The 27,564-nt window shown below is 44.6% G+C and overlaps 1 protein-coding gene across 10 annotated transcripts in view; it reads right to left on the bottom strand.

Moving 5' to 3' along the window:
* PPP6R3 (protein phosphatase 6 regulatory subunit 3) overlaps positions 1-27,564 on the bottom strand; it is a 1,665,951-nt gene that overhangs the window by 1,432,806 nt on the left and 205,581 nt on the right. For all 10 annotated transcript variants that reach the window (XM_086957827.1, XM_086957831.1, XM_086957834.1 and 7 more), the window contains one exon: positions 2,917-3,103. In XM_086957827.1, coding sequence (XP_086813953.1) covers positions 2,917-3,103 — 187 coding nt within the window. The remainder of the gene's footprint in view (positions 1-2,916; positions 3,104-27,564) is intronic.

Raw genomic sequence — 27,564 nt, 5'->3', positions numbered from 1 at the left:
GAATAATTTTGGAGGTAGGGCTGAAACGGGGCAGGCCAATTAGAGCTCTTGCAGTCGCGTTCTGAACGCGTTGCAAGCGGGCAGTTTCTGATTTTTTGGTCCCAAGAAGCAGAGAAGAAGCATAATCCAATCTGGATAACACTGTAGATTGGACAATCACTTGTCTGGTATCTGGGTCGAAGAATTTCAGAATTGCTTTTAAGCTACGTAAAATGCCAAAGCATGTAGCGGCAACCTTTTTATTTTGGGTGATGAAGCTTAAAGCAAAATCTAACCAGATTCCCAGGTTTTTTACTTCTGGCTTAGGTGTAGGAGCTTTTCCCAAGTTAGACGGTCACCAGTGATCTCCCCAAAGTTCCGGGTTTTTGCCCACCACCAACACCTCCGTCTTGGCGGTATTAAGTTACAGACAATTGGCTGTTAGCCACTCTGCTACAGCGGCCAGGCCTGAGTTGAATTTGAGATGGTCCATGTCCTTTCCTTCCGATAGAGCGACCACCAGCTGCGTATCGCCTTGGAGATGAAGGGAGGAGTGGAGACACGAAATGACCTGTTGGTCAAGAATGACCTAAACCAGGCAAGAGCCATATCGGTGATCCCAGCCTCTTCCAGCCGGCGAAGCAGGGTCTGGTGGCAAACAGTGTCAAACGCGGCAATGAGGTCTAATAGGATCAGTGCCGCTGTTTGACCATGGTCCAGGGAAGCCCGAAGGTATTCCGTCATAGCCAGGAGAGCAGTCTCCGTGCTATGCCCGGCACGAAATCCATGCCGAGTATCATCCAGAGTGTTATTGGAGCTTAAAACATTAGTAAGGATGGTGTTTACATGGGCTTCAGCGATCTTAGTGGCCCAGGGGAGCAACGATATGGGTCTAAAATGTTCGGGTTTCTGGGGGTCTAAGGTAGGCTTCTTTAGCATAGGGGAGACCCAAGCTGGTTTCCATTTAGTTGGCACCACTCCTGTGGAAAAGGAGGCATTGATGATACTATGTAATGGAGCAAAACAATGCAGGGAGGAGTCTCGAAATTGGGCAGGCTTAAGAGGGTCCATTGGAGAGCCCGATTTAATGAGCTTAGTAAGCTGATTGAACCTTTCATTATGTATTTCGGGGATGGTAGATAACCTAGAGACAGGACGGGGTGAAGTGTCTAAGCTATCGCTGGGCTGAGTCTCAGGGGTAAAAGCCAGATCGATGCCCCGAATCTTTTCGAAGAAGGCTATCACTTCACATTGAGCCGCTGAGGTAACATTAACAGATTTCTTTGTGTTAAGTTTTTAGAATTTTAAAAATCACTTTGGCCGGATTAGGGTTAATTTTTATTTCTGTGGCATAGTATAATGCCCGAGTCCTACAGATGGCTTTATGATATAGTTTGAGTTAAGATAGCCAACTTTTTTTTCCGGTGGAGTAGTCTTTCCTCCAATCGCGTTCATATCTCTTGCAAGTCTTTTTCAGGCCAGCCAATGTCTCGTCATACCAAGGATTGGCATCCTGGGTATGTGTCGTACTCCAGGTTACTGGGATAAGCCTGTCCAGTCCCTGGGTAAGCCAAGCACAAAACAAGTCATAGCTTAATTCAACGTCAGAAGAGGGATTCAAAGGATCTGTTTCCAGAAGAGCGTGAAAATCTGCTAGACGGAGTTTACGCCAGGGCCTTTTACGTACGGCCAGTTGGGTTTCAGTTATCAGGGGTAGCTGTACAAAAGGTCAGTGTAACCATATAGTGATCTGATCAAGAAATAGGTGTACGGGCAGGAGAGCAGGATGATTCAATGTTTGTAAAAATAGGATCCAGCGTGTGGCCTCCATTGTGTGTGGGACCTTTAACTAATTGGGAGAGCTGGAAAGCTGCAAGATCAGCAATAAGGGTGCAGATCATCGGTTCTTGATCCAGCTCGAAATGGAGATTGAGGTCACCAAGAATGCTAAAGTTGGCTGATCTCATGGCGTAGGCTTCCACAATTTGCAAAAGAGAGGTGATAAACCCGCACATTGGTCCAGGGGGTCTGTAAATAAGTAGCCCCGAAAAAGTAAAATGGGCGTTAGAGATATTAAAATGTCCACATTCAGCCCCGTTTAAGTTAATTTTCTCAAAGGAGCAGGAGTAGATAGTTTTAGTAATCACAGCAATACCGCCTCCTCTAGATGCCCTGTTAATCAGGGTAATCGAGAAGCCAGGCGGAAGTGCTAGATTTGGAATAGTCGTTAGATCATCACTCATCCAAGTTTCAGTAATGAAAAGGATATCCGGGGATTCGTCCACTATGAGGTCGAATAATCCAAGTTATTGTTCTAACCCGCACATACATTAATTGGCATCTCATTTATTATAATTTGCTTTGTGTGGTCACAAAGCACACTGCGCCGCTATACTATTATTTAAAAAATATGAATACATCATAGTTAAATAATTGTGTGGTTCTCTGGTGCTCAATTGTGTGTACGTTGTGGGCTTATCAATTTTAAGCTATGCTTCGATGGACTAATTATTTCAACAAATCTTTGTTCTAAATAATGTGTGTATTCATCTTCCCCTACACCTCCCAAGTGAACCACTGTTGGATACATCCCCATTTGCCTTTAGGTCATAAACTTCTCAAAGCCTAAGAGCAAATCCTTCATTTGATGTACTGGCTGCATCAAAGTAAAAACAAACAAAAATAGTCCATAAAGTGTGCAGCTGACTACAAGTTACAGTAGAAAGTTGAGGAGCTGCTCTTGTGATGTAAAAGCTTCCAACAATGTATAAAAAACTGAAAGATTAAAATCTAAGCCTCAAATGTACAAATGCAAACAAATCCAACACATTCATGTACTATTAACAACGAGTCAGACTGTATTTGACAAAACAGAGGGACCAATAAACAAAGAAATTATTTGTGGACGCAAGTGGAAATGCGGCCCAATAACTTTACCTGTTCTGGCTTTCTGCTAATAAGAATACTAAGCACTTTACTGAAGAAACTGGCTAATAATGGGTTGAGTGGAGATTCATTCGAAAGAAAACTGTATAGTTTGGTAAGCAAAGACTCATCTTCGCCCAGTCTATCATTGATTTGAGAGACGTCTGATGTTAACAATTCACAAGATAAGTTTGGATATCTGAAACAAAGAAAAATAAGCAATTAGCCAGTTATAAAAAATAAAACTGCATGAAGAGATTAGAAAATTAAACAGTAAATGCCATTCATTAATATACTGCATAAATTCCAACATGGTTGAGCTTGCCACTTGAAATATAACGATTTTTTAACATGGTAGATCAATTCCAACATAAGCAAAATTCTCATGTGTCTGTACTAAGATAAGATGGATAAAATTGTGCTTTGAATACCCTTTCCAATTGTTTTAATAAAATTACTGTTCTTTCAGCAGTGGTTAGTCGGTAGGTTTATCCTACAGGACTATACCTTTAGTAGGCCAGAAGGACCGTCAGTCACTTCAGGTGCTCTAAAACAACTGGCTCTGAAGCGGATCACGGTGGTAAATTAGCTGCAGACATATCGAGGTGGTCCTTAAAGTATGGATAAGGGAGAGCAGAGGGAAAACAAGCGTATTCACAGGAAAGAATGTTTACATTTTGAGGCAATCAATGTATTTTGAACACAATGGAACTCATTTAATGCAGGCGTTTGAAAAAGACAATCAGAATCTAGGGGAATGGGGAGTTTGAAACACGAGCCCAAAACCTTCCTACTGCTTCCGAAACCGTGGCTAAAAAAGTTGCCACCCATTATCATGACATCGGATGGCTAGTCTCAACTGAAAGGTATAGCATGGTGCTCACTACTTTACGCTATGACTCGCCTGTTCACAAGAGTCCAAAACACTGAGCAGTTGCTACACTAATCTCTGGAGCCAGAGATAGACAGAATACTAAGTTGGTATCTAGTTTGCCACTGGTAACTTACAGCCACCACTAATCACGCTGGGGGATACAAATGTATAACCAAAAACAGAGGTGTTGTGGGCCTATCTGCCAGACACTGCCCACGTCTTGGTTTAACATTCCCCGTCTGGAAAATAAAGTTCGGTATCTGTTTCTATTTGGAGACAGATTCATCTCTTGTAAACCAAGTAAATCTGTCCTACACCGTTTTTTTTTTTAGGTCTCGCCCAGACAGCGCGTGCGCTGTCTCTTTGAGCTGTGGTTAGGATACGGGCATGACGTCCTGCCCACTTTCTACCCATGTTTTTAGTTGGCTCTTGTCACGGTTCTTTGTATATGGTGGCTTTTCATTGGTCAATAGGCTTAGTAGTCCCTATTTAGTACCATCTTTTCTCTTCTTCTAACCTCCCATGAGGAGACCCGGTTACATGTGTCGTTACTTGGTAGGATTTAATTACAGTGCCCGGGCACTATTTTCTTAAAAGGATTTCTCCTGCCTGCTGTTGCGTGAAGGACCCTCTCTCCAACGCTTTTAACCAGCACTGTGCACCCAATTAGGTTGATGCTCCCACCAATGCTTTACTGGTCACAAACTACTTCTCTTCCTCTCCTAAGGTGACAGCAGGCAGTGCAGGGCAGTAGTGGTGTGATTAGGCGGAAGCCCATATGCAAGGGTCCTCTTCCCTCAGTTCGACTCCTCGACATCTCCCGTTACCCAGTGCTTCGCTGTCATGTAAGGCTCATCCTTTGGTACTCTGCGTTCCAGCACATCTGGAGCACCTGTGTGATCTTATGCCACCCCACAGCTCGTGAGAGGCTGGGTCATAGCGGGAGTCAGGAGTGACTGAGCGGCTGTTGAAGCACTTATTTTTGGTATTTATACACATACATAACATACAGTGATATCTTTGTGAGGGTGGACGTCCTATGCGGTGCAAAGTAAGCGATACATAGTGGATACTTTAGATGGCCCCCTTTAGCTGGTTATACAATAGTGGTAGGTTGGGAGTAAAGTAGGAAGAGAGGAAAATGTGAATAAGTAAAGAGAGAGAGAGAGATTAGATGGCAGCTCCAACAGCTTAAGCGAGCTCATAGTCAGTCGGAATTTTTCCTTGTTGGAAGATCATTCAAAAGTTCAAAGTTTTGACGGTGGGTCAAAAGTGTCCAAGCACCTGTCCAGTGGTTCCCATAGGTTCCTGGAGGTGGTTTTCCAGGGCGAGTGTCTTATCGCTAGAGAGTCGGCTCCTCTTAGGTGGGCGATCCAGTTGAGCCACCCGCTGTAGGATGTTTTAGAAGTGGCTTTTTGATTTCCTCCTCTAGTACTGTTAGTTTTAGGTTCACCTTCTTGTGTATTCGAGCTGATATGTCTATTAATTTCCCCCTTATTGTAGCTTTTAGGGCGTCCCACAGTGTGTACGCTGACCTCGCCGTTGTCGTCGTTTGTCATGTAGTCTGCTAGTGCGTCTGTAATCTCCTTCCTGTGGTCGGGGTCTGCGGTAGTACTACTTCTGAATCTCCACCTTCTGGGCAGTGCCTCATTGTGAGTACCAGCCAATGTCAGGGTAATTGCTGAGTGATCTGAGACCAGTCTCGGTTCTATTGTCGCTTCTTCTATCATATGGGTGTGTGCCCCTGTGAATAGGATGTAGTCTATTGTTGTGTGCGATTAGTGCGGGTTTGAATAGAAGGTGTAGTCCCTCGTGGTAGGGTGTAGCAGTCTCCATGCGTCCTTGAGGTTGAACTCCGTGTACATGTTACGGAGTGCGGCATGGGAGCTGTTGGGGTGCTATTGGCATACAGTGGTGTCCCTTTCCACTACGAGTAGTGCGTTTTGTGGTACCTTGGCTAGAGTATCCGCTACTTCTTTCCAGTATGGGGGGTCATCTGAGTTGGGGCCGTACAAGTTTGCCACGTGGAGTTGGTCGTTCCCTCTTGCGAGTGTGGTCAGTAGTAGTCTGCCTTGTTTGTCGTGAGTGTGTGAGTCTATCGTGAGTTTTGAGTTTTTGGAGATTAGCGGAATGACGCCTCCTCTTTTTGGTTGCGGGCGAGCACAAGGAGTCTGCTATCCACTTTGCTCCAACTAGTTTGTAAGTCTCCTCATCGAGCTTTGTTTCCTGTTGCAGGATTTTGCTAGGTACTCTATTATCTTCCTGCGCTTGATGGGATGGTTCAGGCCCTTAACATTTAGAAAGGTCATTTTGAGGTCTGTTGCGAGCGCTATAGAATTGTTACTAGCCGTTGTCTATGGAATGGGTTGGCTGCTTTCTGTGCCCGACCAACAAGGAGCTATAGCCCTGCACTGTCTTCTGGCGCAATTGATACTAGAGTTGAAATAAGAAAAGCGACAAAGATATCCAGATAAGTTTATAAAAAGATACTACCGTTCCCCCTCTCCCCCGTCCCTGGCCCCCTAAGCCACCCCCCTACCGCCTCCCCTGCACCCTCCCCCTCCCTTTCCCCCCTCCCCCAACAATTGGTCTGTGGAAAGTGCGACAGCAGAATCGCCATTGCGCCTCCCGGAGCAAAGTCTGTTGCGAGTGAATGCAGTAGTTGTTTTTAGTCTGTTACATAAAACCTTTGGATATCGTGTTAAGCCAATATACATCAGTGTGCGTACCCACCTCCTGTAGAGGCGATAGGCATTTCTATAACTGCTTTATCCGCGAATACCAATGTTAACATTGTTAAAAGGATACTCTGTGCGTCCGGTGTTTATCACATCGACGAATGGACAGTAGATTCAAAGTCCTACCCTTCCCCTTTGTTGGTTCACATGTAGTTTGGATCCTTGTTGGGGTTGTGTAGCGATTGTTCGTTGTTGGCGTCGGCTTGGATCTTCTACATCTTTGAGGTAGTATACGTTACATTGTAGGCTGGTTCTAGCCTTTGAGGTAGGGTTAGGCTGTATGCCTTTGAGGTAACTTCCGTTGTGATACGTTACCTCCTCGGTCATTCTTCAAGATCAGGGGATGGGCCTCTTTTGGCCGTGCCGGGCAATGTTGTGTCCATCTGCTGAGTTGGGGGTTCTTTCAGGTATTGGTGCAAGTCATGCGGATCTGTGAAGAAGTGAATTTGTGCCCCCGTCAGTTATTTTGAGTTTGGCGGGAGCGAAAAAGAACTGGATATCTCTGTTCTTGAGCACTTGCCGTTGGGGCGAGAACCTTTCCTGGTGTCTACTGTAGTCTTTGAGTAGTCCTGTGCTAATATGATTTTGTGTCCTTTCCAGCATATTTGGTAATTCTTTCTGGCATATCTGAAGATGTCCTACGCATGTTGGGCTCTCAGGGGCTTGCATAGGCTAGTTCTGGTGTATTGCGCTGTAGGATGGCTTGAGGCTGGGACTCTAAAGGCCTTATCTGGTTCGAATTGGCGGTCGAACTAACTTTAGATTTGTGATCTTCGGGATGAGATCTTCCAGGAACTTGGCGCAAGACCCCGCCCCCTCCTCCGCTCCTTCTGGGATTCCTAGTATCCTGATGTTCCCTCTGCGGCTCTGGTCTTCCATCTCTGCTGTTATTCTTTTTGGGAGTCCATTTTAGTACTATGGCCTACACTTCTTTTTTAGTGCACTGGGTTGTATCCTCGGTGTCGCTGATGCGTTTCTCTGCGGCTGCGAGTCTGATGTTCACCGTCTTTAGGTCTGCCCTTACTGTAGCCAATTCCAGCTGTATGGATTCGGTGGTGAGTTTCGTGGACTTCGCTAAGTCATGTACTTCCGCAATTTTCTTCAGGATGGTATCTAGTGTGTTGTTTATGTCCGGCTTTTGTTTGAGCAGGGAGTCTGATATTAGTGGATCTCCCTTGCTTTTCTTCTGTTGCTGTGTTTGTAGCCTGGATTCTCTGTCCGCCATTCTTGTCTCGACGCTGTTCGTAGATGTAGCGGAGCAGAAGCCTTCACTGTAGGGGTTGGTTGGAAGGGCCCAGTTTGTTAGACTCTGCAGGGTCGCGTGCTTGGTCCCCTTGTTTTTGTTTTGCTGTGTTGTAGTGGTTTGTTCTCGTGTTGAGCTCTTACTTTTGTTCTTTCCGTGACGGCCGTGGTGCCGGTTGTCTATTCTCCGCTAGTCTTGTCTATGCCTTGGGCACCTGTAGATGCTCTGTTGGAGTTCTAACGGTGCGCCCCAGTCGCAGTTCTCCATTTTCTGCACGTGGGGCTTTTCTCTGCACATCTGGGAACCTCAGTTTGAGGCGTCCGGGGCTTCCCACGGCTTCTCACGACTGCGTACGTTCACGCGTTTGGCCTAGCTGGGCAGACCGTGCTGTGCTGTTTGGTGTTGTTGTGGGTGGGACCGGGGGTGTATTGTGGTATTGCTCTCTTTGCCGTCTACCAGCTTCCTCCAGTCGGCCAGCACCTTCTTCACTCTGAGACTGTATCTTGCAACCCCTGCTGAGTCGCGTCTTGCGGGACTGTATGGTGCCCTGGGACCATGTGTGCACCTCAAAGACTCCGCGTTAGTAAGGTTCTGCGCCGCTGGTCATTGGTTTCAGCGCGGTTTTATTAGACTTTCAGTTTCAGTTATGGATTAGTTAGCTTGCACTGAAAAATCCCAGCTGCTGTTGAGGTGGCGCTCGTCGCTGTGTTTCTCTGTTCCGAATTGCCTTCTGTAGTTAGGTGCGGCTTATGTGCGTGGGCGCCATCTTGTTTCGGGCGCCAGGTAGGAGGTGCTGGTGGCGGCATTGGTGGTGATCGGTTGCGTGTACCCACGCGGGCGCTTCCTTCTTCCACCCTTTGCAGAGTTAACTTGGTGCCCTGGTCAGTGGTAGCTTGTACCACGGCCCCCCGCAGTTAACAGCGCTATTGAATGGCGGCTGCAAGTTGATCTAACTCCTCTGTTGTGGAGTATTGTGGCACTGTCTGTGCGGCAATCAGGTTGATCGCTGCTGGGGGGGCTCATAAGCGTCTACTCCTTTGTAGCCGGGGGGTAGGTTGAGTTTCTCGCCCCGGTCGCGGACTGTACCGCCCCGCCCCCTCCCCTTACTGTTCATGACCACGGCACCAGGGTGACGACTCGGGTGGTGTTGCGGCGGTGTGGAGGGTAGATGCTGTACCCTTCCGCGTCAGTTTCTTTCCCCCCCTTGGTATTGACGATCGCGGTCACGTTTAAGGGCTACGGCACTTTTACTTGGGACGACTTATCTCCTGGTGCTGATCGCCATTTTGTGGTCGCCGTCTCGAACCAGCGCCTCACTGCGGATTGTATCAGGAGCGTCCCCTGGGTCGTCTTGGGGTCTAGTTTGGTCCGCTTCCTGTAGCTGCTCAGTTCCGACCACAGTGGCTGTGTTTGTTTCTTTTGCCGTTTTTCTGCATTGCTCACAATAGTGGCTAATTGAAGCAGACTTGTATCCAAAAACTGGTTCCACGCACAAGGGGATCAGGGTCAGCCAAAGCCACACAATACACATTCTGGCCAATACTGTCTTAACCCCTTCACTGCAAGCCCCCCCCCGTGCTAAGCCTTTTTTGGGCTATTAGGAGTAGTTTGTGCTTAGCCCCCTGTAATTATTTGACCACATAAGGTATCCACACCAAATTGGTGGCCTTTTCTTCCATCACCACCCTGCATTCTCCAAAGTCTCCAGATAAAATGATACCTCACTTGTGTGGGTGTCCAATTCAGAATTGGTTAAAAACGTATTTTTTTTTAAATGTAGTGCTTAGAATTCGCTGTACTATACCCTTAATCTATATGTTTTTGGCACTTCCCAGTCACAGGCCCTTGCCCCACCCACACAAGTGGGGTATCATTTTACTCGGGAGACTGAGGGGAATGCTGTGTGGTTGGACATTTGTGCCAGCACAATGATCCCACTCAAATATATGTGAAAAATGTGTTTTATTCGGCTACATTTGAGGTTTGCAGGAGATTCTGGGCTGGAAAACTTTGGGGGATCCACGCAAGCCATACCATGATTGACTCCCCCTAGCGTCTAGTTTTCAGAAATGTGTGGGTTTGGTAGGTTTTCCTAGATGGCCGCCGACCCTGGTATCAAAACGCTACTGCCCATCTTAAAGCGGCCTGGTTTTGCAAGGGGGACACCTGCGTTTTTGGTACCGCGCTCGACGGCCATCTGGGGTAACCTACCAAATCGAGACATTTCTGAAAACTAGACACGGGAGAGTTTAGGGAGATGTGGCTTGTGTGGTTCCCCAAATGTTTTCCTACCCAGAATCCCTTGCAAACCTCAAATTTAGCAAAAAATATATTATCACATTTACCTTACATTTTTGTGTGGGATCACCGCACCAGCATAAATGTCCTATCGCCCAGCGTTCCCCTTGGTCTCCCGATAAAAATGATCTCACTTGTGTGGGTGTTAGCACTTAAGAGTTTGTGGTGCTATACTCTCAAACCCTATTTTTTGGCCTTTCCTAGTCGCAAGCACTTGCCGACCCACACAAATGAGGTATCATTTTACTCAGGAGGCTGAGGGGAACGCTGAGTGGTATGACATTTGTGCCGGCACAGTGATTCCTGTCAGAAATGGGAGGAAAATAGGATTTCTTTTAGCTAAATTTGAGGTTTGAAGAATTCTAAGTAGGAAAACATTTGGGGATCCACGAAAGCCATACCTGCCTGACCTACCCTGGGTGTCTAGTTTTCAAAAATGTCTGGGTTTTGTAGGTTTTGCTAGATGGCCACCGATCACGGGACCAAAAACGCAGGTGCCCCCCCTTGCAACCAGGCCATTTTCTGATAGATCAGGGACATCTGTTTTTGGTCCCGGGATCAGCACCAGCGGGAGTCCAGGGAGGTGTAACTTGCGGACCCCCTAAAGTTATCCTACCCAGAATCCCCAGCAAACCTCAAATATTGCAGGAAAAAAAAATCACAATGTTCTCAAATTTCTGTGTGTGAAAGTTGTGGGATCACCAGCGGAAACAAATGTCCTACCACCCAGCGTTCCACCAAGTCTCCCGATAAAAATGGTACCTCACTTGTGTGGGTGGGCAAGGTGCCCACAACAGACCATAAAACGTATTGTGGAGACATTAAAAGTACCTATAACAAAGCTACCTGTTTTTGCGGGGGTGGGGGGGTCCCTGAGATTTTAGACCCAGGCTCGGCAGCCAGCCAGGGAATCCTACCAAAGCCAAACATTTCTGAAAACTAGACACCCTGGGGAGTCCAAGGAGGTATGTCTTGCGTGGATGTCCCAGCATTTCCCTACCCAGAATCCCCTGCAAACTTCAAATTTTGCTGGCAAAAAAATGAGCTTTTTCCACACTATTTCATGTGGGATCCCCGTACCGGCACAAATGTCCTACCACCAGCGTTCCCCTTATTCTCCAGAGTGAAATGATACCCCACTTGTGTGGGTGGGCCAAAGGTCGGTGTCTTGGAAGGGCCAAAAACATATGGATTAAGGGTATAGCGCTGCAAATTCTAAGCACTTCATAAAAATAAAAAATAAAACGTTTTTAGCTGATTCTGTATTCGACAGATACACAAGTGAGGTATCATTGTACTTGGGAGACCAAGGGGAAAGCTAGGTGGTAGGACATTTGTGCCGGCACAGTGATCCCACATAATGCGCGGGAAAATTTGATTTTTTTCAGCTAAATTTGAGGTTTTCAGGGGATTCTGGGCAGGAAAATGTTGGGGAAACCATGCAAGCCATACCTCACTGATCTCGAAAGGGTGTCTAGTTTTCAGAAATGTGTGCGTTTGGTAGGTTTCCCAAGATGGCCAATTACCCAGATGCTCCTCATTGCAAAACAACGGAGATTTGTGATAAGTAATTTTGATGTCTCCACAATACGTTTTGGGCCCTTGCACGTCATGGGTAGTTGACCCACGACACAAGTGAGATACCATTTTTAATGGGAGACTTTGGAGAATGCGAGTGGGTGGAATTTTGTGGACCCACGCAGATTCCAAAACTTTCCATCACAGAAATGTGAGGAAAATGTTTATTTAAATTTTTTTTTACAAAAGTTTGCAAGGGATTCTGGGTCGCAGAACCTAGTGAGAGTCACAAGTCACCCCATACTGGCTTGGCCTGGGTGTCTAGTTTTAAAAACTGTACAGGTTTTCTAGGTTTCCCTAGGTGCCGGCAGAGCTAGGCACTCTGCAAAAAAAGGGTAAATTTTCACTGTAAAAATGTGGTGTCCAAATTGCATGTTGGGTCGTTTCCTGTCGCGGGTAGTAGGCCTGCCCAAACATGTGAGGTACCATTTATTGGGAGTCTTAGGGGAATGCTGTGTGGAAGTTTGTGGATATGCACAGATTCCAGAACTTTCCATCACAGAAATGTGAGGAAAATGTGTTTTAGTTTTTTTTTTTTTTTACACAAAGTTTGAGGTTTGCAAGGGATCTGGGTAACAGAACCTAGTGAGAGTCACACAAGTCACCCCATCCTGGATTCCCCTTGGTGTCTAGTTTTCAAAAATGTATAAGTTTGCCAGGCTTCCGTGGGTGCCGGCTGCGCTAGGACCCAAAATCCACAGGTAGGCACATTCCGAATAGTCAGTGTTGAGTGGGCTCTGTCGCCCTGTGGCAAGGGGAATTGGGGCCCATTGCCCTGATATGCCCCCCAAGGGGAGGGGGGGAAGAAAGACTGGCTACTTTTTTTTTCGGAGTGGGGGCATTGGCAACCCCATTCTGGGCCGCCCCCACCCCTGAATTTTGAGGGGTGGGGGCTGCGAAGAATGGGCATGCAAATGCCCCCACCCCAAAAAACAATTGCCTCATTCTTTCTGCACCCCCGGGAGGCAGATGGGGGAAAAAGCCCCTTATATGTCTCCTCTGGGGGATGACAAAGACTACTATGCACCAGGGATAAATTTTTTCAAAATTCAGAAAGAATGAGGCAATTGTTTTTTGGGGTGGGGGCATTTGCATGCCCATTCCTCGCAGCCCCCACCCCTCCATATAAAACAATTATCCCTAGTGGGTTGTCTGCAGATCAGGCTATTGCCCCATTTGCCTTCCGCGGGCACTTTTTTGGATGAGTGAGGCTTTGGTATGCCTATTCTTAGCAGCCCCCACCCCCCACCCCCTCCCCCAAGTATTTTAAAAAAAAAAATCCCCGGTGACGTGTGCTTTCTGCCCCCTGGACTCCAATCAGGGGCTATTGCCCCCATCTGCCTCCTGCCTTGAGAGGTTGGGGAAAGCTCTTACCTCACATCCCAAGGCAAAAAAAAAAAAAGGGAAATCCCTCACGGATTTTTTGCAAGTGTGCTCATGGCAGAAGGGTTCCGTCATGAGCACACTTTCACTTTTGTTCATGACTGAAACATTCCGTAATAAGCACAGAAGGGGTTAAACTAGCATTTGCCATGCAATAGGCCTCACATTACTGAAAGTTTGAGCTATTGGGGGTGCCAATAGCAATGCAACACCAATAGCGCAAACTTTCAGTAATGCAAGATATTTTGCATTGCAAAAGTATCGCAACACTCGCGCAACAATAAACCAATAGGAAAAAAAGCGTGCAGCCGCAATTTTCTTTCTATTTGATTACTTTTGCGCAAGTGCCACAATTGATTTGCAATGCAATTGCGCTCCAATTACTGAAAGTTTGCGCTATTGGTGTTACATTAGTCCCTGGTTGTGGAACAGAGATTTAATCAGGCTTACCTAGGAGCCAGGTCTTTTTATATGGAAAGCACTCCCTTTGACAGGATAATCCTAAAACTATTATATTTGTGGAAGGCCTTAAAAACCTGGTTTGGTACACAATACTTCAGTTATTCTACCTCTTTATAATTATATTCCTCATTCTTAGCAGCAGAACGCAGGTATAGGAGTACTCTACAAATATTTTAACATAACAAGTATCACCTTATGAGCAGGACATTAAATACCAATTAAACTGAATGTCCATTTAGAGCGATAAGTTCAAAGAAGAACGGGACAATCGCCACCTGGTGTTGGGCTCGGATGATTGCAGGTTGTTGTCTTCTTGGAAGAAGTCTTCGCTAGTCCCGATAGGTGACTCCTCCCTTGGACAATACTGCGCATGGGCATCGGCTCCGGGGAGGCAGGAGGGCGTGTACTACTCTGCAGCTCTACATGCCAAGAACAGATGCATACTGGTAAGTAGCCTTTTCCGTTTGAGGCATATGAGCTGCAGATAGTACACTGTGCATCGATTGTGCAGCAGTACCCCCTCTAACGGTGGTCACCTGTATCCGTTGCAGTAGTTTTAAAGTCCTAAGGACAGCTTGGCCTACTGCAGCTTGCTACTTGGCTTGCACATCAACACAATAGTGTTTAATGAAGGTGTGTGGTGTAGACCATGTTGCTGCCTTGCATATGTCCTCTAGTGGTATATTGCCTAAGAAAGCCATAGAGGCTCCTATTTTCCGAGTGGAGTGTGCTCTAGGAGGAACTGTTAGTGTACGTTTAGCTTATATATCGCATATTTGTATACACTTTACAATCCACCGTGCAATCCCGCCTTTGGAGATGGGGGTTGCCTTTGTGCGGAGGAGAGAAAGCGACAAACAGTTGTTTAGTTTTTCGAAATGATTTAGTCCTGTCGGTATAGTAGAGTAGAGCTCTTTTACCATCTAGGGTGTGTAAAGCCCTTTCTGCTACTGAGTCTGGATTTTGGAAAAACACAGGTAGCTCGACAGACTGATTGAGGTGAAAAGGAGAGACGACTTTTGGGAGAAATGTTGGATTAGGGCTAAGAACCACTTTGTTGGGATGTATTTGAAAAAATGGTTCTTGTATAGTGAAAGCTTGTACTTCACTTACTCTTCTGATAGAGGGGACAGCAACAAGGAAAGCAGTTTTCCATGTTAGGAATTGCAGCTCGCACCTATGTAGGGGCTCGAGAGGGGGGTCCCATAAGTCTGGTAAGGAAATGATTTAGGTTCCACACAGGAGAAGGAGGCAACCTGGGTGGGATTATCCTTATTAGGCCTTCCATGAACGCTTTAATTGCGGGAACTCTGAAGAGAGACCGATGTCTGTTCTGTAAATAAGCTGCAATTGCTGCAAGGTGCAGGCATATGGAAGAATATGCCAAATTAGATCTTTGTATATGTAGAAGGTAACAAATGATAGTATGGATGGAAGCATCCAGGGGGTCAATTTGATTATTCGTGCAATAAATTGCAAATCTCTTCCATTTAGCAGCGTAACACGCTCTGGTAGTGGGTTTCCTGGCTTCTTTAATAATGGCCATACAGTCTGGTGGTAGGTTTAAGTAACCAAACTCTAGGACTTCAGGAGCCAGATTGCTAGATTCAGATGGTGCGGGTCTGGGTGCCTGATTTCGCCATGGTTCTGTGTTAACAGAGATAGAGTGAGCTGCAGCTTTTGGTGTGGAACTAGAGAGTTTCAACAGTGTGGTGAACCACGGTTGGCGTGCCCACGTGGGAGCTACAAGGATTAGTTCTGTTGTCTGAGCTTGCGCGCCACTAATGGAATTAGTGGGAGAGGCGGAAAAGCGTACGCAAATCTGCCTGACCAGTTCATCCATATTGCATTGCCTTCGGACAGTGGGTGTGGGAACCTGGCGGCGAAGGCTGGGCATTTTGTATTTCCGTGGGTGGCAAACAGGTCTATGTGTGGATGACCCCACTGTTGGAAGAATGGCTGAAGAACTTGTGGATGCAGTTCCCATTCGTGAATCTGCTGTGATTGTCGACTCAACAGATCTGCTATCCGATTGTGAACTCCTGGAAGGTGTTCTGCTAACAGATGTTTTGAGGAATGGCCCATCTCCAAATGTCTTGTGCAAGCTGGGACAGTTGCAGAGAGTGTCCCCCCCTGTTTTTGAATGTAATACATGGCTGTCATATTGTCCGTCCGGATGAGGACAGCCTTGCCTTGCACGTGAAGTTGGAAGGACTGGAGTGCTAGAAATATTGCTAGCAGCTCGAGATGGTTGATATGGAGTAGCCGCTGTTGAGCGGTCCATTAACCCTGAGTGGTATGTCGTAGGAGATGGGCTCACCATTCTGTGAGGGATGAGTCTGTTGTGAGCACTACTTGTGAAACTGGCTCAAGGAACGGCCGCCCCTTTGTCAGGTTTTTGGTGTTCCACCACTGCAGAGAGCGATGTGTGCGGCTGTCCACCAACACCAGGTCTGTTAATTGACCGTGAGCTTGGTTTCACTGTTGTGCTAGACACTCTTGTAACGGACGCATTTGCAATCTTGCGTGTGGAACTATGAAGATGCAAGATGCCATCATGCCTATGAGTTTCATGAACACTCTGGCTGGGAGAGATTGTTGATGTTGAAATATAGCAACAAAGTTTAGAATGCTCTGTATCCTGGCTGGACTGGGATAAGCTAGAGCTGTAGACGTGTCTATTGTAGCCCCTAGATACTGGTGTACGTGCGAAGGCTCTAGGTGCAACTTGGTGTAGTTTATTGTAAACCCTAGTTTGTGCAACATTTGGATCGTCTGATGTGTGTGCAACGCACGGACTGGCCGATTTGGCTTTTATGAGCTAATCGTCTAGATAAGGGAAGCCATGGATCTGTTGTCTTCGCAGATGTGCGGCTACGACTCCTAGGTACTTTGTGAAAACTCTTGGTGCCGTTGTCACTCCAAATGGAAGGACCGTGAACTGATAGTGTTGTCCTTCCAGTACAAACCTTAGGTATTTCCTGTGAGCAGGATGTATAGGGATGTGAAAGTAGGCGTCTTTCAGATCTAGCGTAGCAAGTAAGTCTCCCTGTTGCAGCAGTGGAAGCACTTGTTGCAGAGTGATCATATGAAAATTATCTGATTGTATGTAATGGTTGAGGGGCCTGAGGTCTAGAATCGGTCGCAAGGTCGCCTCTTTTTGGGGAATTAGAAAGTACAACAAGTAAACCCCCGTCGCTTGTTCCTATAAAGGAACTATCTGAATCGAACCATTCTGCAGAAGGGATAGAACCTCCTGCCGGAGCAGAGCTAGATGATAGGTAGACATTGGACGCTGACTGGGAGGGATGTGTGGAGGGTTTGCTGTAAGTTCTAGGTAGTAGCCATGTTGGATAATCTGTCTTACCCACTTGTCTGTTGTAATGGAGTTCCAGACAGGCAGGAACTGTTAGTCTGCCCTCTACAGGAGTGGAATGCTGTGGGGGGAGCTAAGGGAAGTCATTGCTTAGTGGCGGAAGAGGCTAGAGTGTTATTACCTCTACCTCGGTATTATTGCCTCTGTATCCTCCTCTATCGTAACTCTTGGTAGAAGAGGTTTGTGTCTTGAAAGACGTGTTCGTGTCTGTTCCAGTTTGTTTGGAACCGCCTCTGTAAAAGGAGCAACGAAAGGAGCCTCGAGCTGGGGTAGACTGTAAGGCCACCATAGACTAGGCAGTGTCTGTCTTTTTTCATTTTTTCCAGGGTAGTGTCTACCTCCAGACCAAATAACTGGTTTTGGTTAAAAGGGTGTTCAAAATGGTGGGTTGTACTTCCTGTTTGAACCCCGAAATGCGTAGCCACTCATGTCTCCTAATAATGACACTGGTATTATTAGCTCTAGATGCGGTGTCTGCGGCATCTAGTGCACATTTGATGGAAGCGTTAGATATTAACTTGCCTTCCTGTATGAGGTCAGTAGCTTGATCTTTGTACTGACCTGGGAGATGTTCAAGCAATTTCTCCAATTGGTCGTAGTGAGCCCTATCATAACGAGAGAGGAGGGCTGGCGTATTAGCTATGCGCTATATATTGGAAGCCTGCGCAGCTATTCTCTTGCCCGACGCATCAATAATCTTGGATTCTTTGTCAGGCTGGGGTGCTTCACCAGAAGTCTGAGAATTGGCCCTTTTACATGCGTTGGACACCACTAATGAGTCTAGTGGTAGGTGTCCTTTAATATAGACTGGCTCTGAGGGTGAGGGTCTATATTTTTCTTCAATTCTGGGGTTTAACCCCTTCGATGCGGCCGCGATTCCCCTGGTGTGCTGTAAACAGCTCAAACAGGGGCGGGCCGTGATGAACCCCAGCCGTCATCAGCACACGAGCACCGTAGTGCATGACGGCTGGGGTTCGTCATGAGCATGGAAGGGGTTAAAATTCTGGTACGCACAGGATCTTTAAAGACCTCAGTAGCATGTCTAACCACCCCTTTGATCATGGGAAGAACTTGAGCGGATCTCTGAGACTGCTCAAAAGTATCTAAGAGAAAGTCTTCCTCAATGGCCTCAGAATGCATGGGGACACCATGGTATGTAGCAGCTCTGTTGATCAGCTGGCCAAACCCAATAGTATCCTCAGGAGGAGAAGGTTTAGATGGGTATGAGGGTGCCTCACGGACATCAGGGTCATTTGCAGGCTACGGAAAACCCCACCCAGGCGTAGGTTTTGTGGATGGAAAAGTCCATGTGCCCTCACCTCCAGGGTATGTAGTGTCTCCTTCCCTGTCCCCTCCACCTAAATCATATTCATCATCATTTTGTGGTGAATGTGATAATGGAGATTGTATAGGAGAGTTTTGAGGTGAAACATAGGGAGGAGCGTGAGAAGGAGGAGAGACCGGAAAGGAAAAGTGCAGAGGCGAGGTTGCACAGTCCTCCTTTTGGCAAGAACCACAGGTGTAGGTGGTGTCCCGCGTGTGGCTTTGGAGCCGGCGCGTCTTTTGATTTTGGTTACGGGGCCGAAACAGGTTTCAGTTTCGGTGTCGGCACTTCTCTCTGTGTCGGAGCCGAAGGGTGTTTTGTCTTCGGTGTCGATGGATTCTTGTTCGGTGACGAGGCACCGGAAGGCGGAGGACCTTGTTTTGGAGCAGAGGGAAGACTCTTGGTCGGTGTCGAAGCACCGGAAGGAGTGGAAGACATCTACGGAGTCGAGCCGGAAGGCGGGACTTTCGAAGTAGAGGGTGGGTCTCAACTGGGCCCAGCGGGCAGAGTGCTGACCTTGGTCTTCTGCTTGGGTGTGTGTGGTGCAGGGGCAGTAGTACTCACCCGCTGGAATGGAGTCGTCTGAGTCATATGCCTCAGAGACGATCTGGAGATCCGGTGAGTCTTCTTCGGGAACGAGTGGAACCTCGTCGTCGAGGTCTTCCGGTGCTGGGGCTTTTCTCATCTCGGATGGTTTTCCGGTCGACTCATTGTGGTCCGGCGACAGACAGAGGTTACAGATCTCGTGTTGGTCGCTATGTGGAAACTTTGCTTGACATTTGAGGGCATTTTCGGAACGGGGTCCTTTCCATATGGTGTTGGCCGCTCGGCGTCGATAGGCCCAGAGGCCCACTTGGATGACCGGAATGGAAACTTTGGCATCGAAAGGTGTCGGCGTCGATGTCGAAGGCATGTAGTAATTGTTTTATGAAGTTCTGCGCGTCGAAGTTGCAGAAAAAACTTTTCTGGTCGGAGCGGAGAAACTCATCTTGAACCCAGTGGCGGAAAAAAACAATCGGAGGATGGAGCCGATGCCAATGCGCAGTATTGTCCAAGGGAGGAGTCACCTATCGGGACTAGCAAAACTTCTTCCAAAAAGACAACAACCTGCAATCATCCGTGCCCAACACCTGGTGGCGATATAATGCAGTGTACCATCTGCAGCTCATTTGCCTCGAACTGGACAGTTACAAAAAACAAATTTGAGAACTCCTGACGCAGGAAACAACAAGGTACAGATTTGTCTGCAGCATTAACAAATAAAGCACTCTATTTTTAAACATTTAGTCCTATGCAAAGCATTGGGCCAATGGGATCTTGTTTGCTATTGGTATGGTGTTTTTGACGGCTTGGAGTATCTTAGTCAGACCATTGTTTTTTAAAACAATAAGACAGAAGTGACAAAAACAAGGGTGGTTTGGCTAGGATATGTACAGCTTTGTTTATTGAAGTCTCAAACTCCATGTGCAAGGAAGGGCAAATACCTGGCGTTAAGACCTTCCTCAGAGAGCTGGGACTTGTACGGGTCTTCCTGGAAGTCAGGAGAACAAACCCATATAATTCTATCAAGCTTTTATTTCTTAAGTGCTGGAAAAGACTTCCTGCAAATCATACAATGGGTGCAAAGACTACATTATAAAGCAAGCTTTTATATACCTCGCAACTAAAAAGGTGACATTTTATTTCTAGAAAACACCTACTTGCCCAATGTTCTTAAGGCTGGCCAATATAAAAAGCAAATTTCTTGGTCAGGGCACAACTTATTTTTATCCCAGGACTTGTGAAAGTCACTTCTGAAAGAAGGACATTCTGGATATGCTACCAAATAGGAGCGCTGCCTGCTAAATGCAAAATTTGGACCACATCTTTGGCTGATCAAAGTTACCTAAAAAAACGACCATCAAGAACCAGAAGATGTTGGAAATCTTTCGTGACAAAGAAAAAGTGATGGAATTACTAGACCCTCCAATATTTGATAATTTAGTCACTATTGACATGCTTACTGTTTCAATATCTATTGTATTATCTTCACTGTTGATTAATTCATTAAAGTTATAACTTGTTTACTGATATTCATTAATCCAGTTTTTAGGTTGAGCATCCGCGACCCCTAGTATGTATTTTAGTATATACTTATATGTGTAGGTAGTTTCTGGGCTCTGGAGATCAGACCTAGGACTTGTCTGCTTCCGCTTAGGGACTCATTTGTCTGTTCAACTGCCTCTATTTAACTGTCTTGATAAAAAACGACCAGTAGAGGTCAGTAAAATACCAGAATTGCTTTCTGCTGAGGGACTTTTTTTAATGTTTCTGGCAATTGCCCTTTATTTAACTTTGATAGAAAACGACCAGCAGAGGTCCATAAAATACGAGAATCACTTTAGCATTCTCTAGATTCCAGTCCATAGAAATGGTCTTCCACGAGCACCCGTAGACAATATTTTTTTCAAATCTAGGATTTTCAGTGATATGACCACTGAAAGCCATGATTCTATATTCAAAACAGAGCTTTGGACTATACAATGTCCTGCTGAAAGGCTATATTTCTCTCCATGTGTTCTCGTATCCAGTGTGCCACGCTGTTTGGTTCTCACTTTCCATCCATGTTAAAGAACAGTGGATTTTTCAGCACCCAAGCTAATGTGCTGCATAGCTAAATACATATAAGGTTCCAAAGGCGAGAACGATTGCAATTGCTTGTTCTTAATAGGCCTCTGCTGCTGTAGAAATTATTCTACGCATTATCTGAACCCTCCTCTGACCCATCCAGGATTGCAGATTACTTCACTGCATTCATTTTGTAACACAAATTAGGGTGCATATTAAAAAGAAAGATTTTATTAATAGGTCAAACTAAATTATATGAAAGTAAATTCCAACAGAATATTGATTATGCTCAGACTAGGTTCCCAATCCTATTGGGATGTTATGGACGGAAACAACCACCCACAATAGTTTTCTGAGAAGTCTCGATGCTGCACACACGGCTATCTCTAGAGCTGCTCAGAATACAGAACAGTGTCATTGGAAATGAACAACTTATTCCTTTTAGTACTTGTGAAGCAACTCCCACAGGTCAGCTAAACGTATGCATCTCGGTCAGCACACAAGTATCAAGTCTGAGCAGTCAAGTACATTTTTTTAAGCGTTGATCCATGCAGGGAACAATGTCAACAGCAATTTGGACGACCGCCATCTGTATACATCTTATAAGTAATACTTTGCAGAACTGCACAAATAGTGACAATTCATTTTAAGATTTTAATTATATTAGCCCCATATATTGCTTAATTCACTACAACAGAAAGTGATTTAAATATGAACCGTCAACTAGGAGCATGACAGATCACTTCTAATATTCTACCCAGTTGCATTACTTGTATGACAGTTTAAGGATTTACAAACTACTCAATTTGCAATGTGTTCTCAAATTGGTATGTCGCAATCTTCTCCTGAATAAAGTCAAACTGAACTGTCAAACAACGCAACAGCTTCCATTTAGAATTCTAACATACATAGTATGCTAGCCCTCACATATCTAAATACGGAAATCCTGCCTCTGGCTTGGGAGTTTACTACAGTACTACTAGTTAAGTGGATAGTAAGGATAAGATGGATGACCACCATAAGAGCTAAATATGGGAATTGGAGAAATGATCATTATAAATATGACAACAAGATGCTGGAGGGGTACTGCAGACTGGAGTACGAGCTAAAATATTTAAGATTTTTAGGATCCTTTAAGATGCTACCTGGTTTACAGACGAGTTACCCAATGAGGTAGAGCTTGGGTAGGGACCAACTGCATAACTAGTAGAGGGGGGAAATGATGACCGGCTGTACACACAAGTCACATTCGTGGGGAGATGAATATGAAAATAGACTAGACCGCATCACTTACACAATATGTCAAAACATTAAATGATTAAGAGGACAGTATTTAGATAATTGCCATTGCCAAATCTTTTTACATTTTGTACGCTTGAGAATCAATAATTAGATATTACAATCTGTTTATAAGCAGCTATGCATTAATAATGCTTAGAGTATGAACGGTGTCAAATGTATTATAAGTCTACAATGTTTATTTAACTAATCTTTGGGGGGTTGGCGGGAATCTAATAAATGCTTATGTTCCAGGTGATGTGTACGAAAGTAAATGATTGACTAGATTCGCCCAGTAACCAAAGCTTCACCTTGAGCTACAAAACCAACAATCGGACGCAGTGGCAATATAGGCTCTTGAACACACCAGAAATCAAATCTGAATGCAGGTGTTAAAGGTGGGCCCGTTAAGTTCTCATCTAACAAGACCATTTCCCAAAACACGCATTCACTGTTCTACATCTTCTAACACCATATCACTTATGTGCTACATTTTATTATTCACACTGGCTTGGTGGCATTCTTATTGAACTCTGCTCACTGGAACCAGAAGCAGAACAACCAAGGTCTGAGTCAAAACATTATAGAAAAATATTCATATTTTATTTCTTTTTTTCTCTGTATAAATATCATTTTTTTCCTTTTTCAAAACGAAACATAACCGTGATAATATATACAAAAATATTTCAACATCCCATACGACCCTACAAATCTTCAATCCAACTTCTCAACAACCACACACATAAAAGCATTCACAAGACTACATATATTCTATCGTACTCATCCATTCTTCAATCATCCCATACACATCGTCCTTCAGTATATGTTATACATATATTGTGTCCTGGAAAGTCTCACAAGCATAGAATAGGAGACTAGATGGCAAAATATCAGGACAGACTCAAAAACGCCAACGCGCGTTTCGGTGCGATGCCAGGTCTAGGGCCACACCTTCGTCAGGGCACACAGAGTAGGGAAGGGGGATGAAAGAACAGCAAGCAATTAGAACGAATGGGAAAAAAATTTGCAGGTCTCCTCAAAGGATTTCATTAGCGAAGTTCCACGCGCCTCTAGTCGTCACAGTACTACAGCAGCAGCAAACCCAGTAAATTCAGAAGGTTTAAGTCTCTCAAAAAAATCAGTAGTGTGCAGTCACAAAGAATTTATTTAGTTGTCCTGCCACGGACAGCAGCACACCAGTTAAAGAAAAAATGCAATATGAAGAAATTACGCAACTTACGGAAAGTAGAGCGGATACGTTCGCATATGCCAATGAAGAAATCACCAGAATATATTCTTTGATCGATGAAGAAACTACACAATATTCTATCTCCAGAACTAAAGAACAACAAATTAAACAATTGTTATACTTATCACGCAAAGTGATCAACCAACGCTTGCATGCGACTACAATTGTAAGATACCATAAAGCATCTCGAATTCCTCGAGGCCTAAGGATCTCTCTAAAACCATCCTTGTGCAAAAATTCAATAAAATTTACAGACAAATGGTTCGCAATATTGAACAAGTGTTCACTCTATCTTATCCTACTTATCATAGAGGAATTATCCCAAATCTTAGAATAACTTGAAAAAGATTTCACAATGGTCAAGGAAGAATTTGAAAAGTCAATGTCAACAGAAGAACTAAATAAAATACTGTAAGATATAAAAACTAAACTTAATTAACATACAGAAGAGGTTAATGAAAGGAAATTACGAAAGTATCGCAGAGATACAATTGACTAAACTGGGCGAGGTTTATACCTGGGCTGAAGTATACGCCAAAAAACGTCAAGACCGCCCATACACAACACAAACTGATACCTCCTCCACAGATACCGACACATCGGAAACCACAAGAAGGACAGTAACCTCTTCTAGAATGCAACCCAGCACGAGTATGGCACCACAGCCTTTTTTAGAATCAGGCCCCCGATGAGGGGACGACCCAGGAGGTCTAAGAGAAGAAGATGCAGCAGAGAAAGAGATGGACGCACCACAAACGAGGAACGTCACATTCAATTTATTTTATTTATTTGCAGGTTTGTAACGCGCTTGAATAAACTCCCGGAGGAGTATCTCTGCGCCTGTGAGCAAGGAAACAAAGACAGAGCAAAAATAGCATCAGATGGATCTAGATCTGGTTTCTAAACAGCAGGGTTTTGAGCTGCCTTCTAAATTTTAGATGTTCTGAACATTGTCTGAAAGACAGAGGGAGCTTGTTCAACAGTGATGGTCCAGTTACAGATAGAGCTTTGCCTCCATGTCTAGCCTTTCTTGCACGGGGCACCACCAAGAGAAGGTGGTTGCTGGATCGGAGGGATCCAAGAAGGACAAGAAGAAGAACAGATAACTAACAACTTAGTAATAAACATCTGACGTGAAGTTGACTAAATACCAGATTGCTACATTACAGAAAGGAACGTCTTTTGTTCCCACTTCCAGTACTAATCATCTAGAGTTAGATATAAGTTTTTTTTAAACTTATGAGAAAACTCCGACTTTGTCACTTTTTTGAAAATGTCATCACCAAACCTAAAGAACCCAAAGAAGATACTCTCAAAGGCTTTGTAGTGTAGTTCCTATTTTCCCAATAGGCTCTGCGCATTGGAATAACAAACAGCAGTGTAGACGTAGGACTGAGGTTATCTAGGTCTCTACTGACTATGTTAGACTTAATTTAGGTTTGCGCCAGCTAGCTCAGAGGTCACTGGAAACTTTCTTGAATGAATAGGGAGAGATCAGCTTCCCTGGCTCAGACAAGAAGGGATTCAGCTTCTGACAACCATATAACATGACAACTTTGCTCCCTCAGAATAAGAGTAAATCTCTAGAGTTGTGTGAAAACAATAGACAGCTATTTCACTCAGTCAGATGTGCGTTCTTAGTTTCACCAGAGTGCAGAGAAGAGAGAGACGGGCGTTTTCAATAAAAGGTATTATTTATTGAGCAGTCTTCCTTCTCATGCAAGAGAAATGAATTGCCACAATTGCAATACTTAATATAAAGTAAAGTACGTACAGTAAAAGGAGTATTATGAAATAATACTGTAAAAGCATTGATATGGTTTCCTAGCCGTAAGACACTTTAAAATGGATAAATATATACAGACATATATACATTGGCTAACGTGCTCAACTGGTGCTTCTAAAATATGCCTACCCCGGTGTACCTGACCTAAGCCTAATACGTAGGAAGGAGTAAGTAAGTAGCAGTTTAAGTTAAGTTGGTTTTGCCAAGAATCTGGTTCAAGAATTCTCTAAGGGTTTAGTCAGTACTGTACCTTGGGAATAGAATGTAGGAGGTCCGGTATCTCTCTCTCAGGACTCGATATCCCAGTCACCCGCAGGGTAGGCTGGAAACGCCGGAGCTGGATTTTCTCGGCAGGAGAAAAGACAGCGTCTTTCTCAGTGCGTCAAAGAGGAGGGGCAGCGTCCGTGGGCTTTTTCGCATCTGCTGGGCTCTCGGCAAGTAGATAGCTGCTCTGCTCCAAAACCACCACTGTGTGTTTGCTTAAGGCAACGTTGGTATATTTATACCTGAAAGGTGCAGAGTTTGACGTAAGGTTTGGACATAAGACGTCAATAAAGATGTCACTAAGAACTGGCCGTTCTTACAGTGCTCGCAGGAGTTATATTACAAATCAAAACAAAGCAAGTGGGGATTTCCCAGGTTGCTGGAGGTTTGGTGTGTTGAAAGAACTCGTTGTGCTTTCTAGGAATCTAAGGAAGTAGCTTTTGCCGTGCCTTGGACTGCAAGGGCGATTTACTGAAATATGGATCTGATTCTTATGCCATTATAGGGATATTATTGATTATAGCCGTACAAGGGCATAAAATGGTAATATTGATTCAGGTTCCTAGATAAAAACACAATAGCTTAACCAGCAAAAGTTCCTATATGGCTCCCATCAGCCATAAGACACTTGACCTATTCGATCTATTGGTGAAAAAAGACATAGCTAGAATCAATTACCATAAATCATCCAAAGCCAAAAATATGACAGAAAAAGAACAGGCTACCCTGAAATCAATAGCAGCAAACAAAACCATCACTTGCCAAAGGGCAGATAAAGGTGGAGCTCTTGTTATGCTTAGCACGGAATACTATAAGACTCAGATAAAGTTGCATCTCCAAGATGAAAACACATACATGGAACTGGATTTCAATCCAACAGAAATTCAAATGATCCTACACAAAATTGTCCAAGATGCCATGGATAAAGGAGTCACTGATGAAAAAACAAAAAAATCTCACCACCGAATATCCCAAACCACCATCATTTTATATATGACACAGAAAATCCATAAAGATCTGAATAAACTACCCTGTAGGCCGATTGGGTCTACATCTGGCAGCATACGCGAACCTGTAGGCAAACTAATTGATAAATATCTGCAGCCGTTCGTAACCTCGATGGGCTCATTTTTGAAAGACACTACGGATTTTTGAATAAGTTAGAGGCCGTCAAACTATCTGAAGAGGAAGAAGTAATCATGTGTACCATAGATGTTCAGGCATTGTATACCTCCATACCCCATCTTGCTGGAACTGAGGCAGTAGAGAAGGCATTGCTATCCATGAACTACGTGGAATCCATTAAGATATTCATATTAGAATTGTTGAATTTCACCTTGATGCATAGTTATTTCACCTGGGAAAATCATTGGTATCTTCAAAAGAGCGGACCATCAATGGGCAATTCGGCTGCGCCAGCGTATGCCAATATCTTTATGCATCAATATGAAAATGACAATATCCTACAAAACATGAAATGGCAAAATCATTTACGTTGGTATCTCAGATATATCGACGATATATTTGTTTTAAGGAAAGGTTCCAAAGAAGAGTTGGTTGAAAACATCAAGGAACTAAACACAATAGACCCTATAATACAGTTTACTTTTGAGATGCATGAAAAGTGTATTAACTACTTGGATGTTACTGTAATGAAAAATCTCAACAAACTTGAAACTACTTTATTTACCAATAAAACTGATCGCAATAACCTTTTGGCTTACAAAAGCTTCCACCCACAAGCACTTCGACAACATTTACCCTACTCACAACTGTTACGAGTGAAAAGGATAATTTCTGACCCCGAGGAATTCATTAAACAATCCGAAAAAATGGTACAACGTTTCAAACAGAGAGGATACCCGGATGGGATTTTGAAACAGGCCATAGAGCGAGTTAATATTCTTGACAGAAAGAGCTTACTGACACCCAAACAAAAAAAAAAAAATCAGTCAAAGAGCCAAAAATAACATGTGTTAGCAAATGTTCTACAATCCAAGAGCATTATCAAAAAACATTGGCCGATTTTACAAGCAGAACCAGACTTCAAACATATCTTCAATGATATGCCTATTTTTGCTTTCAACAGAGGAAGAAATTTTGGAGAACTAATCAAGCGACCACTGAAGCCATCCACTGTACAGAAATTCAAAGGAACTATCCCATGTAGAAATTGCAGGAATTGCAATAATATCCTCAA

Source organism: Lissotriton vulgaris, chromosome 2_1 (assembly GCF_964263255.1).
Source record: "Lissotriton vulgaris chromosome 2_1, aLisVul1.2, whole genome shotgun sequence".
Classification (NCBI taxonomy): domain Eukaryota; kingdom Metazoa; phylum Chordata; class Amphibia; order Caudata; family Salamandridae; genus Lissotriton; species Lissotriton vulgaris.
This window is presented reverse-complemented; position numbering and strand designations above follow the sequence as displayed.